General features: G+C 44.3%; 1 protein-coding gene across 4 annotated transcripts in view; it reads left to right on the top strand.

Moving 5' to 3' along the window:
* Window positions 1-16,731, top strand: part of SPEG (striated muscle enriched protein kinase) — a 1,484,310-nt gene that overhangs the window by 941,164 nt on the left and 526,415 nt on the right. For all 4 annotated transcript variants that reach the window (XM_078679189.1, XM_078679190.1, XM_078679187.1 and 1 more), the window contains exon 14: window positions 7,827-7,946. In XM_078679189.1, coding sequence (XP_078535315.1) covers window positions 7,827-7,946 — 120 coding nt within the window. The remainder of the gene's footprint in view (window positions 1-7,826; window positions 7,947-16,731) is intronic.

Consider the following 16,731-nt stretch of genomic DNA (forward strand, 5'->3'; position numbering starts at 1 on the left):
TGTATTAGGGGGCTAGTGGATGCAGGGCAGGGCAGGGCACTGTGCTGATCCGGTTGGATCAGTCCCTGGCCTTTTACACCATCTCTCCGGACGCCAACAGGAATTGGGTGTCACAGGTTTGGGCCTTGAGATTACTGTCTTCCTTCCTTAAGGACAGATTCCAAAGGGTGACGGTGAATCAATTTCTATCGGACTCATTTTCCCTACCATGTGGGGTGCCGCAGGGCTCATCTCTAAGGGTGCAGAGGAATACACCTCAATCAGAGCACATTTTCACACTGATTCACTCATACATGCCAAGGTTTCAGATTGGTAAGTGTGACGGTTTCATAATTTAACTGTAATAATGGGTGACAGTTGTCAGTAGCCTGCTGTTAGCACACTTTAGTTCAGTGACTTTCTTAGAGTTTCTAGTTGCTCAAATGGGCGTAATTGCTAATATATGTTTCCATACCTCTGGCGCCGGAGGTGCGCCAGAGGTAAGCCCGTTTGCGCCCGTTCGCGCTACGGGCGCGCTTAGGGCTGCTACCTCCGGCCCCTCGCATCCTCAACGCATAGTCTATTCTCGGTCTGATCTATTAAAGTGCAGACCAAGTCAAGCGCCCGTCGGTCGGCAGGCCACTATTCTTAAGCCTAGCCCTATCTCATGTGGATTGCTTAATGTTCGTTCTTTGTGTAAGCACCACACTGAGATTGCTCTTCTTATTGAGTCTACGGGGCTTGATGTTTTATTTCTAATGGAAACCTGGACCCGGGAGGACTGCGAGGTCGAGCTGGGCTTGGCCTGTCCTCCAGGCTATAAAATCATCCATACCCCTCGTGTGAAGAACCGGGGTGGTGGGATTGGCTGTATTTTCAGAGAGACGTTAGCTCTCTCCCAACTCAGGATTAGAGAGGTACCAGGCTTCGAGCTGATGGGGTTTGCCTTTATAGGCCATGAGAAGACACGCTGCTCAGGGATCTTGTCCTACCGTCCGCCGGGCAGTGCACCCTCCCTACCCGACTTTATTGATCTGATTTATGATCTCTCGAATACCCACTCTAAGTTGGTGGTTTTAGGAGATTTCAATTTGTGGCCGGGCTGTCCATTGGATAATGCCTTTACTATTCTGTGCCAAGCCTGCAATGATATTCAGCTGCAACAGCTTGTTTGCTCTGCCACTCATCGGAAGGGTCATGCCTTGGATCTGATATTTGCTGACGCTCTACTGGTGACGGTGAATGATATCATCTGCCAGTGCTGGACGGACCACTCACTGGTCGTCTTCTCCCTTTATGTGGAGGACTGTGTTTCGGCGGAGGCTGAGACCAGACAGGCCAAGTTGAGCAGGCCCTGGTCACGCCTGTTAAAATCTTTGCCCTTACCAAACCTATTATCGGACAACTTCAGTCTGAGTGACTCGGTTGGGGAGAGCTAAACTGGCTTTTGCCGATCCATTTCGAACTCCTTGGACAAGGTGGCACCATTCCGCAGGTCTAGGGGTAGACTGAATCGGGCCTGCCCCTGGTATATGGACGACTTGCGGCAGTTAAAACTGAGCTGTAAACGCGCCGAATGGGCGTGGAGGAAGCAGTATTCTGACTCGTTGAAGGTCATCTTTAAACAGTCGCTGCAGGTATATAAGGCACAGATCAAGGTGGCTAAGGCGTCCTATTTAGAAGCCACCTTGAATCAGGCTTCCAACAAGTCGCAAGCATTGTTTAAAATTGTTAGGGACCTGACCCACCCTTTATGTGCGACTAATAATGTACCTGCGTCGCAGGCCCTATGTGACTCCTTGGCGAATGCCTTCGAAGAAAAGATTGTTAAAATCTTGGAAGGCTTACAGAGTCCAACACCCATTCCCTTTGAGTTGGAAGTTTCGGAGGAGGCATTTAGCCGACCTCAGCCGAATGGCCATGCTCCTAGTTCGAGAGCTCCGGTGGTCTCATCCAGTCGACCCCAGCTGAATGGTTCTGCTCTCAGCTTGGGAGCTCCGGACGGCTTGCCCAGTCGACCCCAGCTGAGTGGCACTGCACTCAGTTCGGGAGCTCCGGACAGCTCGCCCAGTCAACCCCAGCTGAATGGTATTGCCTTTGGTTTGGGAGCTCCGGATGAGTCACCTAGTCGACCCCGAAGGAATGGACCGATCTCTGGTCTGGGAGCTCCGGCCACTCCGCCCAGTCGACCCCAGCTGAGTGGATGTCCCCTCAGTTTGGGAGCTCCGGACGTTGCGCCTAGTCGACCCCAGCTGAGTCGGTTCCCTACCCCCTCCTTTGAGGAGTTTTGTAGAGTGGCACAAACGGTTTCATCTGGCTCGCCTCTTAAACCATTGCCACCAAAATTTTGGAAAATATTCCAAGGCAAACTCTTTCAGCCTCTGTATTCCATCTGCCTCCAGTCGTTTGATACAGCAACGGTTCCGGAGTGTTGGAAATTGGCAGTGGTGTCCCCTCTCCTGAAGAAATCCACCTTGGACCCCGCCTGCCTATCCAACTACAGGCCGATTTCCTTGCTCCCCTACCCTATTAAGATCATGGAGAAGCTAGTGACCTGCTCTCTTTCTGGCTTCCTGGAAGATAACACCTGGTTCGATGAGGTACAGTTTGGTTTCCGCCCAGCACACGGGACGGAATCGGCGCTGGTGACCGTGCTTGACAACCTACGTTCGCGGGTCGACAGTGGACGGGCAGCCTTTCTGGTGCTGCTCGACATGTCGGCCGCGTTCGACACGGTCTGCCATCGTACCCTCGTCAGGAGACTGGAAGAGTGCGGGATCACGGCGGGTGCAAGGGACTGGCTGATCTCTTATCTGAAAGATCGGCAGCAGGTGGTGGCGCTGCCTCCATTCAGCTCGGAGGCGCGGAGAGAAGGGCAGGGGGTACCACAGGGCTCAGCCATCAGCCCGATACTCTTCAATCTCTACCTCCGTCCTCTGGTCCAACTAATTAAATCCTTTGGTATCTCCGCATGTAACTATGCGGATGATACCCAGTTGGTCTTCTCGCTGGAAGGAAAGGACGCAATTCCGCTGGAGGTCTTTCACCGATGCATGTCGGCCACAGCTGAGTGGCTCCAGTCCAATTCTTTGCAGTTCAACAGCACTAAAACCGAGGTGCTGTACTGTTCTATTGACCGGATTCCTCGGATACTCCCGGAGCATTTTTGGCCCCCAACCTTTCCTGAGACGGTGGCTGCGGCTGAGTCGGCACGTAATTTGGGGGTGATCTTTGGCCCCAACTTGCAGCTAGATATGCACGTGAATAAGACCATATCCACGTGCATGACGCTGCTTCGTATGCTGCGCAAAGTTCTGCCCCTTCTTCCCGAGCAGGCCAGGCCCGAAGTAGTGCGTGGTACCATCTTGAGTCGTCTTGACTACTGTAACGCGCTACTTCTGGAGGCTCCAAAAACACTGCTGGGGAAGTTGCAGCGGGTACAGAACTTGGCTGCTAAGCTAGCTCTTTCCCGCCCCACTCACAGTTCTTCAACAGCAGCCCTACGAGACCTACACTGGCTGCCAGTGCACCTTCGGGTGTGCTATAAAGCAGCCTGCTTAGTATTCAGGGCAGTGCATGGTCAAGGACCGGTTCCACTACAGAACATGTTTGTCTGGTATTCCCCGGCGCGTCCTTTACGCTCCTCTTTGGATCATCTGCTGGTGGTACCGAGATTCCAGAGAGTGCGGATGGGGGGCCGCTCGTTCAGTGTCGCGGCGGCCAAGCTCTGGAACGCGCTTCCACCATCTTTAAGAAGCCAAAGGGACTTCTTTCCGTTTAGAAAAGCCCTGAAAACACATCTCTTCCCCAGGGCTGTCTGAGCAGCGTATGCAGTGATACTGTTGATTTCAAGCGCCAGGATGCCTTTGGGGTGACAGGACTGCGCTATAAAAGTACACATACATACATACATCCTCTTCATTTCTTTATTTTGCTCACGAGAAAGTGTCACTCATAGTCGTTGAATTGTCACTCATAATTACACTGAAATTATGAAAATGTCATACATCGCAATCTGAAACCTTGGCAGCTATGCTAATTCTACCACACACAGCACATTTGAACATCTCATAATTCCATGCCACACAATTCAACTATAAATATTTTAACCCTACATGATTCCATACCACATAATTACAATCCTAAAGAAAAAAAACGTGTTTCGACTTCACTTCATACCACATAATTCCACATCACATAATAACATTCCACACAACTTAATACCACTCCACACAACATAATTACACTCCACACAACACAATTCAACTACACATAAATTCACTTCAACCAATATAATTATACTTATTACAACATATTTACACTCCAAAACACATAATTACCCTCCACAAAATACAACTCTGCAACACGCTACATAATTCCACTCAGCACAATTATACAATACACCATGCCACATAATTCCACACGTCACACAATTCCACAATTCATGCACACACAATTCATCACACAACATAATTACACTCCACATAATACCACTCAGCACCACATAATTTACCTCCACATAATTATGCTCTACTCCATATTGTATAAATACACTCCAAATAAATCCAGTCGATGGCACGTAGCAACATTCCAGATAACTACACTTCACACCATGCCTCATAATACCACTCAACATAATTTTTATTCAACAGAGCACACTTCAAGGGTCACAAAAATTCAACTCTACACATTTCCATTCCACACCACATAATTCAACAACAAACTACATTATTCAAACCAAAACACACCACATACATCCATTCTACACCACAAAATTCCACAAGATGCTCCAATATTTAACAGCACACCACATAAGTAAACTCCACTTCATACCACTCCCCAACACAAAATACCATTCCAGATAATCTCACTCCAAGACACACAATCCCACTCCATGACACACAACCCCACTCCACATAATTCCAGTACACTCAATACCACACAATTACTATCCACATAATTACACTGCACACTGTGCCACATTATTTCACTACAGAGATCCAATCCACACAACACAATTCCACATCCAAACCATAGATGACTTGCATATATTCAAATGCATATATTGCAAAACCATATATTGCAAATGCCTGTTTACCTTCCAATGCGTCCCATCAGATCCTGTTCCTGGAGCTGCAATCCTTCTCCTATCAGCTCTGTGCTGCCTCAGAGGAGCAGTGCTCTGTGGGGAATGCTCTCTCTGGGGCCCCCACCCCCATCCTTTTTTCGGGCCTGTCTCTGGCTCTGACTGAAGAGAAACAATGTAACTTGTTACTTTGTTTCTCTTCAGTCCTGGGTGAGCGCGAGGAGCTCAAAGCAGGCTGCAGACTGCTGCAGCTGCTTAAGAGCATGCCTCGCTCTGACAGCTCTCTACTGAAGAGCTGAGGTGGCCCTCCTTGACCTACTGAAGACTGGGGCCCCACTGCAACGTGGGGGTGTTTGTTACTCCCCTGCTGATGTGCCTTCAGTTCATGTAAATAAGTCTGTGAGTGCTACATTGTGAGACTGGACAGATCTGTGCTTGCTGCCGGTCTGTGGTTTGGGAATTGGTGTCAATTTAGTGAGTCGCAAAATTCAGAAGTGACCAGATGCTGGTCCTGTGTAGTATGCTCACTATTGTACTTGGATTGTGGACAAAGGTTGATTTGGTAAGTGCTCAGGATGTCATATTTGATGAACGTCATTTTTCGGGATACCTGGGGATTGCGGACAATATGCATTCAGTAATTGGTCAGTGACATGTTTGCCTTTGTTCACTTTCCTGAATATCTTCTGACATCAGTTTGAGGAAACACCACACACCTATTGCCTAAATAAATGACACTATTGTCATTTTGCTTATGTCTAAATTATAAGTATATTTGGACCGTATAAAAAACCCTCCACTTTCAAAACTAGTTGTATAATTTCTTACTATTTTCAAAACACCCTAATGGTCTTAGTGGGTTATAGCTGCATGAAAGTTGGCACATAATCTATGGAGCGATGTTGCGTTTTGCATGTTCTTTGGAGGATTCAATGTTAAAAGAAAATTCCCCAGCTAGTAGTCTTCGGTGTGTTTGAAACTACGAAAGCCTTGACCAATGCTGACTAGTTGTAAAACATATAAACACGTGCAGTTTTTAAAATGCTATTCAAAATATGGTGGACATTGTCAAACATTGTTGATGTTGGATCATGTCCTACTTGCTTTTTTCCTCTGCCAACATTATTATGTTACCTGTGTTGTCGCATTGTGTCCTACTTCCATTTTGTAATCTGTCATACCTTACTTCTAGTGGCAAAGCATGGGTGCCATTTGCCTAACGACAAGCAGCTATAATAGGCTTCCTGCCCAATAATGAGGGCGTAGTGGCCGTATTTCACACTTTGCCCGCTGTGCCACTACACATGCTTCACTCTGGATAGACACGTACTTCCATATGTCCCTTTCATCATGTTGGCCTTCCCCTTTAACGATCATTATGTACTCTTTCCCATTTGACTTTCCCTTGCCACTCTACCTCTCTACTGTCTCCATCTTTTCAATCCCACCATTTATTTCATTCCCTCTACTCGCTGATGTTCCCACTCTTTCCCATTGTTCTCCTAGCCTGTCATTCTGCCCTAAGTTCTTACCTCGTGCCTTTCGCTGTTTTCTCATCATCATGTCACTTGTACCTCTTTGCTCCTACTCTCTTCCTCTTTGATCTCAGCCCCTTACCCTTTTCTCCTGTTCTCTTCTATCATGCTTCTCTTCCCCTTTGTTCTCAGGTATTCCTCTTTCCCTCTCTATTTTGCTATGCCTCTATTCTCCTTTGATCTCAGACTATGTTTGTTTCCTTCCCTCCAATAAGTCTTGATTTCCCTTAAATTTTAGATTGTCTTTCTTCTCTAAAACTTACCAATGTGCCTGTCCTTCAAACACATCATGTCTCTCTAGTCCTGTAACTACCCATTAAATCTTTCTTTCTTTTTATTTCAGATAATGTACATTTCCATGTTTTACCACAATATTGAGTTTTATTTATTGCCCTGCTACATCTGTGTACTTTGAAGATATGGGTATCTTAAAAGTACATAGATGGGGAGTTACAAATGGTAAATCTGTACTTACTTACATATAATTCACAATAATGTTGAACTCAGTGTTCTGGATACAATAATATTGCAGGGCAATATTTTGTCATTCAATATTGTGACAATCAAAACTGGTCCATGCAGTTGAAGGCGGACAAGGGAAACGGGTACTAAACGTTAGGCCCAGAAAAACAAGGTTGTGTAAGGACCACGATTGGGCAGGCTTATGGAGAGAGACTAAAAAGGAGAGGGGTAAATAGAGAGTGTTGGGAAAGAACCACTTGTGAGAGTAGAGGGGAAGACAACTCCATGTGACGGACTTCCTTCATCCTCATCTGCCTCTCATGTAATGCCTCTCTTTCACTTTGTTCTTGCATATGCTTCTTTCCCAACACCCCCTCATCACCTGTCTTCTCACTTTTGCACTCCCACATGATTCTGCCCAGTGGTGTCCTTTCGTGACCTTCTCATTTCAGGCCTGTCATTAAGTACCTATCTCTTTTATCTACCCTGTTCAGCATGGACCATTTTACTATTCCAAGATGGCTCTACCTTTCGTCTCCCTACTTGGACATCTTTCATCTCTATTCATAGTCGCCTTTCCATTGTATCTCCCAGCAGGGCTCTCAGCCCATTTGTTTCTCAGTAGACTGTCCCATCCTTGCTGTGCCTCTATAACAAGAGCTGTATGCTGAGTGATCTACAGTGCAGAATATTTTATTGGAAAACCTTCTCTAAGCGAGGTCCTCCTTTGGCGTCTTCTGCTGACATTTTTTTGTGTTTCACAGATAAGGATATTCATCGCCTGGTCTTCTCCTCTGTGAGCCATTCCCATGCTGGTGTCTACAAAAGCGTCATCTCAAACAAAGTGGGGAAGGCTGCCTGCTATGCTCACCTCTATGTTGCAGGTAAGGCCATATGTCCACTCTTGACATCTCTTTCCCAACTTGCTCCTACTGGCTCCTTCACTTTCTAAAGATTCATGAGAGAGACTGAGACAGCGGCTGAAAAATGAAAAGAACTTCAATGGTAAGTAGTGAACATAGAACACTGAATCAGAACTAATAGAAACAATGGTACATGCTAGTTTAAAAACCATTGGGCTGTGCAAAATCTGATGTGCTGCATGAAGATTAAGGAGGTACTTCTGTGTGCCCCCGAACTCATCATTCTAGTACTGCCTCACACAGGGATATGGAGAAAGGGACGATGACTGGGTGGAAATCCTTGCTTGGCGAGAGGGAACTAAATGGCTATTTACTGTTCATATTTATTCATTTCCTAATTTATTGAGTTGTATGTAGCAAAGTCATGCTGCCTTGTGACCGCTTCAAAACCCAAGGTGGTGTTGGAAACCGGCTAGTTGGTACAGTTTCAGGCTCCAAGTAGATGAAGTTAGATGAAAATGCATTAGAATGACACAGTCAAGGCGAACATCTGGGCGGACATCGAAATGTAGAATCTAATTCTATCTCAAGTATATCGGAGAAGTCTGGGCATAGATGATCTTAACAGAGATTATGGCCTGAGGCTGATGATTGGGGGATGGAGCAATGAGGGAGTGATGTTGCTGTGAGGGCAGTGGTGTGCTGAAAGCATCTCTGAAAAAAATATAAATTTTTAGGTCTTTCAAAATTTGGGAATAGTTAGGTTTATTTTTCCTAAACTTGGGCTAGCTAGGTTGACCTCTCAAGGCAGGATCAAGTTCTTTCCAGAGACTTCACTTGTACTGCACCTACTCTACTTAGGATAACTACGCCATTGCTTACTTTTCTATTCCTATTTCATTATGCTGCCTACCCTGTAGTGTAGTTCCTATATTCCCAATAGGCTCTGCGCATTGGAATAGTATATCCTATAGATATGAATTAGGACTTAGGTCAGTAGGTCTCTATCGAATATACTAAACTTAATTGTGAGTGCCAGCTAGCTCAGAGGTCACTAGAAACTTTCTCGAACACACAAGAAGGGATTAGATTCTGACAACTTTGTTTCCCTAGGACTGGAATAACTGTCTTCAGTGTTGTGGAAACAATAGATAAGTATTTCACTCAGTCAATCGTACATGCGTCGTTTCTTCAGGGAGTGCACAGAAATAGAGAGACAGGCATTTCAATAAAAAGGGTTTATTGAACAGTCTTCTTTCTCATGGAAGAAAGGTTAACTGCTACAATCGTTATGCAGAATGCAAAGTATAATGTGTACAGGGTAAAAAGTAATATGAAATAATACTGTAATAGCATCGTATGGTTTCTAAGCCATATAAAAATACATACATAAATAACACGGGCTAAAATACGCAACTGGAGCTTCTAAAATACGCCTACCCCAATGTACCTAACCTAAGTCTAGAATGTGGGAGGAAGTAAGTATGGTCTTTAGCATAGGTTTAGTTTTGCCAAGAATCTACCAAAGGTTTCTCTAGGTTTTCATCAGCTCCATACCTTAGAATGAAGGAGGTCTGGTATCTCTGTCTCGGGACACGATTTCCCAACACCCTGCAAGGGGAGTCAGAAACACTGGAGCTGGACTTCTCGGCATAGAAGGGCAGCTTCCTGATCAGTGCATCAGCTGGAGAGTCGGCTTCCTTCGGCACTTGCTGTAGCGACCTGCGTCGGGCAGGTAGGTCGTCACCGAACCACCGTACTTTGCTATAGCAAGTGAAGGTATATTTATATCTTGAAGGTGTTTAGGAATGCCATGTTTGACTTAAAGCCGGGCATATGAACGTCATGAATAAACCCCTAGGGAATAGTTGTTCATTGTAAAGTAACTGAGTTATTGGAGAAATCAATATTCAAGCTAGGGGAAGTCCCTAACGGCTTAAGTTGGTTTTCCAATAAATTGTTGTGACGTTTGGTGAACGGATGGAGGTAACCATGCCTGTATTTGGGTAGCATGGCTATGCCTAAATAAGGGCTTTATTTCTATGCCTATATAAGGGCAATGTGAATTGTACCTATATAAGGGCATGAATCGGGAAAATCCATTCGGAATCTAAAACGCCATACAACAACCCCGTTAAGGCTCATAGGTAGAACTTTACAGGGTCTTCCTCAGTGTCTCAATTAAGTGGCCTTGCTTGGTTAGAGGCTTGAAGCACTAGAAGTGTTACACAAAGGGGGGTTAAACCCATATAGTCACGGGGACCTGGGTACTATGTGATACATGTATAGGAGAGGGTCCCCGTAAAGGTAGTGTATGCCAACGGGCCACACTAAAAAGTGATTAATAACAGTTTAGAAAAAAACATACAACAAAATTTCCATTGGTAATAAGGTTTTATTACCAAAGGATAGAAGACAAAAAATAATCTGTTTCAATACAAAATTTCATATATTAACAAGCCCCAAAGGGGGGGGAAGAACAAGGGGGAGAGAGGAAAGAAAACTGAAGGAGGAGATAGTGAAACAAATAAACACAGTATAAATAGTGACCTGATTATTACAAGGTTAGTGACACTGTACAAAGAATTGACAATACAGAGGCCAAAATACGGCCAAAATCAAACAGTTCACAATTAGTCCAAAACATCCAGCACATATGATAATTCAAATTAGTAAGGGTTGTGCCTGGTGTATCAACAAAAAACAAACAGTCGACGTTTCGACCCCTAATAACAGGCTGGGTAAAGTCCTTTCACGGGGTCTTCATCAGGACGTCATACAGGGAAGGGGAAGGGGCCACACTGTGGGGAAAAACATTTTGACTTTAATACATGGTAAAGACGGCAGTTTATCCAATAGTCTAAACCAAGCAATTAATTTAAAGCTATTCCAGCAAAATTTAATTACCATGGGGTACGGCCTGAGGGGGCTCTGTACGCAGGGTTGGCGCCACGCAATTAAGTCGCGGTCAGTCACTAATGGTCGAAAAATCAACAGGAGAGGAGAAAGTCAACAGTTAAATCTGTATATGCGCTATATCAAAACACATCTTATGGTAGGTAAAAGAAAGCACTAAGGGCCTTCTATTTAGCAGTTAAGGCGGCCACAAGAGCAGAACAACAGATCTTGTTGCCACTCTCGTAATCATAGGATTAATAATTAAATACTTAAATACTTAAATACCTCGAAACTCTGGCAAAATTATTGCACCAGGAAACAACGAGTGGGGCACTCTTAGTAGAATGTGACCATTCGGACACGCTGAAATTGAGTAAGTGAAAGCACTCTTGTTACTGAATGCAGAAATCGATGACCCAAGGAATTCATGAATTAATTAAAGGCCAAAATTGGCGAACTTACAAGAGATTGTATTGTGAACAAGATAAACAGAGGTCTCCGTCACCGTGGTAATGTGAGGAGCCGTCTGTTTGGAGATACTGCTAACGCGAAGGCGGGTAGGCGTGTGTTTGTCAAATCCAACCTGCCATCGGAAAAATAATTAAAGAGAAGAGCTAGTGCATATACTTGAAAAATTGCGTCAAACACACCCGTACAATATCGTACTGTGGCTCTTACTCACAAGAAATTGTAGTACGTGAGCTTTCCGTCTGGATGCAAAGCCGGTGTATTACTGCAAGGCTCCACAGAAGATAGAGATTAGTTAGCGGGGCTCGTAGTCCCTTGGTTCCTAAAAAACGGGATAGAGATTAATTTCGGAGCTCTGAGGAGCCGATAGGAGACACCCGCCAAATATTTACTTACATTCGATTGACATTGAAAGCGTCTGCAAGGATCAGGCCTGAGAGGTGTCTGCAAGAATCCGGACAGCAACTCCGCAAAGCAGCAATGCGGAGTTTGTGGGCGGGGCCGGCTAATGTTGGTTCCATAGAAGTGGAAGAAATACTCAAGGCTACCGCGGTGAGGGGTGATAATTTAAGGCAGCGATATTAAATTCGTGGGGAGTGTTTGGACCCGCATAAAAAATATATATTATCACAGGATAAGTCTTATCTATGAGGATGTCGACCACAACTGCAATTTACAACACCTGAATTGTCATTTATTACAAAAGGTGCTTCTCTCACACAGGAGGAAGTAGACCCATTCCTTAATCAAATACCCAACTACAGAATTGAGTGGCATCACATATTTTAAGGAAATTATTATGAAAAAAGGGGGTGCATCTCTCACGCAGGAGGATGAAAACCCGTTCAACCATTATTCCAAGAGACATGATTACATGCTAGAGAGGGAGGGCAACACATAATTTAAGAAAGATCATGAACCATGGGTGCATCTCACACGCAGGTGGATGAAAACCCATTTGGCCAAAATTCAAAAAAGTATGTGCCCAAGCATTCAAAAGGGTAGACTACAGAGTCTCAGTTACTGGGGTCAAGGTGTTCCAATAAGGGACATATTAGATGGTTCAACCTAGCGCTGCCAGTTGAGATAGACTGCTATCCTGTTCATTCAGTCCGTTTTTTATGGAGTCCAGAAGTGACATCCATTTGGACTCCCGTGTATTCAGGATGGATAGGAGGTTACCTCCCCTTCTCCCGAGAGTCACCTTTTCAACAGCAAACCACCGTAGGTCGGTGACCAAATGGCCAGCTGTGAGCCAATGGTCCACAAGGGGGGCGCCTGCCACTTTGCATCTCAATCTACTACAGTGGGAAGAGATTCTAGCCTTGATTTTTTGTTGCGTTTGACCTACATACAACTGACTACATGGGCAACGGATGATGTATATCACTCCAGTAGAATTACAATTGGTGTAATGTTTGAGGGTATACGTACGTCCACGGTGGTCAAATGTTTTGGTCTGGACTGTGGTGTCGCAGGCAGTACATCCACCACATCTATAGTGGCCGATCACAGGGGGCAAATTCCAGAGGGACGTTAGAGTAGGTTGGCTCTCGCCTTCAAGGAAGGAGTGAACCACCATGTCCCTTATGTTTTTAGCTCTCTTAAAAGAGTGAAGGGGCAACTCTGTTTGGTTGATAACATCAGCCACCAATGGCCAGTTATGATTGATGATCTTCTTGATGTCGTTGCTGCGAGTTGAAAAGGTCGTAACGCAAATAACGCGATCAGTAGTAGCACGTGAGGCGTCACTTGGATTAAGTAGGGAATCCCGGGGATTATACCACGCGCGCTTTCTTGCCCTCTTGACCAACCTAATTGGGTACCCCCGTGCTATCAAACGTTCACTCAAGACCTCCGATTCTATAAAATAATCGGCTCTTGTGGAGCAATTCCTCCTAATCCTGAAAAATTGGCCGACTGGCAGGTTGTCTTTTAAACCCCTAGGGTGATGACTCTGGTATTGTAAAAGTGAATTACGCTCAGTTGGCTTCCTGAACAAGGTGGTGTGCAGTTGATCTGATTCTGCGTAAATAGAAATGTCTAGGAAAGGTATAACTTCTTTGCTTGATTCCATCGTGAACTGAATCGCCGGATTTCGGGAGTTGAGCCAATTATGGAATACTTTTAGTTGGTCACCATCTCCGTCCCAAATACATAGGACGTCGTCTATGTATCTGTCCCAAAGGGGCAGATGAGCCTTAAACGGATTGGTAGCTGGAAAAATGTGCTGGGTTTCAAAATAATCCATGAAGATTATAGCCAGGTTTGGAGCGAAGGTGGCCCCCATCGCTACGCCCCTAGTCTGCAAATAAAAATGATCTTGAAAAATGAAAAAGTTTTGCATCATCGCAATTTCCAATAGTTGGATAATGAACTCAGTAGGGACCTGAAGAGGGGCAGTTCGAGTGTCTAAAGCCATTCTCATTATATCCAATGCTTCTTGTTGGGGGATACTCGTATACAGTGATACGATATCACATGTAACTAGGAGGGAACTTTCTGGATTAAAGGGTCGCCCGTCTATCAAATTAATGACTTGTGTGGTATCTCGTAAATATGCTTTTGTACGGAGTGCGATGGGCTTCAGAAAAAAGTCAACATATTGACAAAGAGGTTCTAAAAGAGACCCACACCCAGAAACTATTGGACGTCCAGGAGGTTGGCTAAGGTTCTTGTGTACCTTAGGTAAGGTATAAATTGTGGCCAGTCTAGGAAATTTTTGATTAAGGAACTCAAATTCCTGTTTGCTCAAAAACCCGGTATCCAAACCCTTTTGGGTCACCCTTAGGATGGTGTTAGCCAAATCACTTGAAGGGTCACTGGCCTTTTTTTGGTAAATTCAACCTCGTAAATTTACGAGGTTGAATTTACCAAAAACAGAGAAGAAGGCCTTGGCGGATTTAAGTAACAACAAAGAGGTTGTTATAAAACCCGCGGATAAAGGCGGTGCAATTGTGGTTCAAGATCTTTCTGATTACAAAGCCGAAATCTACAGACAACTATCAGATGGCATTAGTTACCGACTTTTACCCAGTGACCCTTTTATATTACATGTTTCATCAAAAAATGATGTTTAATAAAAATGACCAACCCTTATTCTTATAAGCATACAGGACAACTCCCATCGTTAGTAAAGTGCCAAAACAGTGCATTCCATTTTCCCCCAATTTGTATACTACAGGATACTATATTAAAAATCATATAAATTCCTTTTCCAATGATAAATTGGTGCCCAAATACAGTTCCCCATTTCTTTGGCTCTTCAACCTATTCACCTGTTAAAGACTAAATATTAACAGTAGCCGAGCGAGCCACTGTTGAAAAGAGAAAGTCGCTAGATCCTGCCAGATCGAAGAAATACAGATTCTTGCCACCACCATGGACAAAAACAAAAAATAATGATCTGCTCCCAAAGTGCTTTTGCTAAAAACACCCAACAACATTATTTCTGGCATTAATGTTAACTTTAGATTCAGGGAGTGTTCAAATTTTTTTACAATATCCTTCTTTACGATATCTAAAAGTGAATAGGTAGACAACATATGTGTATTAAGTCTGCCTCAGTACTTTGACAATGAGGATACTGAACACCAATTAACCCCCAGCCCCCCTCCCCAGTTAGCAATTTTGGCCGGTGTATAATAGAGATCAAAAAATGTTTTTACTGTTATGTCTGCAGCACTGCTGAACACAAAAGGATCCGCCCCAGTTCCAAAGATTCAAAAAAACTCCCACCAGTTAAACCCAGTTTCCGTTCCAATTTATCACTATGTTTTTCAAGATCATCTTGCAATATTTGATTTAGGCCCTCATATTTCCGACTAATTGAGCACCTCTCTTTATTCACCACCTGATTGATAAAGCCTTTTGGCCCCCCAGTTTTTTTAAATAGGAAATTCCATATCAGTAAATACTTATCAATTTTTTTCTGATCAACTCCTTATTTATCTGGACCCTCCTACCAGTGCGTAGAGGATGTTTAGCTTCTTCTTGACAGCGGCAAGTTATGGCTCGGACGGGGATGGACATTGGGCCCCACATGGAAGGATTGCCTTTCCCCCTACACGTTAAAGTTCAAGGCCCTCTGTTACATGGGCTCATGTTAAGATCCATTTGGCGAGTTGCACGCTCAGTGCCTCACAGTGCCAGCCATTTAATTTGAATACAGTTCTTAATTTTTGGGAGTAACATGGAAACCCCCTCTCATATTTAACACTGTCTTGGGGACTCCCCACTCGCAGTTCCTATGAATAGGATTAATATCCATCTTGGGCAACATGCACATGATGGAATGCCCGGTTAACTGCACGGTTGTCCACATGTCTTGATGAAGACCTACATGTGGAGGAAGATGGGTCGAAACACTGACAATTTCCTCCTTTGGCCTGGAATATTACCTCTTGACCCTTGCTTAATGCTCAGAGGCCATCTGAGGAATACTATAGTGGAGTGATAATGTATACAGGCCTAACATACAGGCCTAATATGTACCTATTCCAACCAATGTTATGTAGCTAAATTTGAATACTAATGTTTCTTTACCCTCTCTTTACTTTTTCACGCCACTTCACAGATGAGCACTTCTTTCTTCATCCTTTTTCTGACAACTGTTTATTGTCTTAATGATTGAATGAAGATTGCTATTTCAAAAATTATATAAAGAAATATTTTTTTCTTAAAAACCTCTCTTGTCATTTGTCCATTTCTCTCTGGGATTTGAATTAATGTAAATGTACGTGTATTTATATAGCGCAAATCACCGACACGGTATCTAAGCGCTTGCTTAGGGAACCCGTCCTGGTATTCCCCTGTGAGATACCCCGGCAGGGTATCCACAAGGTGAAAGCCAGGCATCCCGCCGCGAGGGGCCGTAGTGGAGATTAAGCAAGCTATTGCCCAGAGTCGCAGAGTGTGACCCAGTGAGTCGAGTAGGCACCGGAGCGAGAATTATCGAGTCCGTGGAATTTTAGAGCCCGAGACCCGCCGAGGCGGGGAATCAAACCCTGGTCCACGGCCGATCTCAGCTTCCGGGTCTGCTGCCTCTAACCATGGAGCCACACTTCTCCACTAATGGATAGGATAACTTTCTGTATGACCATTTGAATGAATTTTGCCGGCCCCACATACCTGAGGTGGGCTAAAAAATATGTCATGAACCAGTGTTACTTAAATTGTACCAGCGTGACATTACTACATCATGAAAGATTCCTTGAAGTGCAGTGTTCTTTAGAAGTGGGGTACAAAAATTCACTCTCCTAAAAACCAACTTTTTACTCACAGAAGACCAAACCCCAAATGCTGCCAAAAGAGTTTTGAATGTAACTTTCTTGTAATAGGTTGGTTCGATATGTTAAAGAACATTTTTTGGGGCCTCTTCATAAAGTAGTAGTTCATATATATCCAGTGTCCAGTTGCTGCTCCAAGTGATCAGTCGTGT

This window comes from Lissotriton helveticus, chromosome 3_1 (genome assembly GCF_964261635.1).
Source record: "Lissotriton helveticus chromosome 3_1, aLisHel1.1, whole genome shotgun sequence".
In the NCBI taxonomy this organism is placed as follows: Eukaryota; Metazoa; Chordata; class Amphibia; order Caudata; family Salamandridae; genus Lissotriton; species Lissotriton helveticus.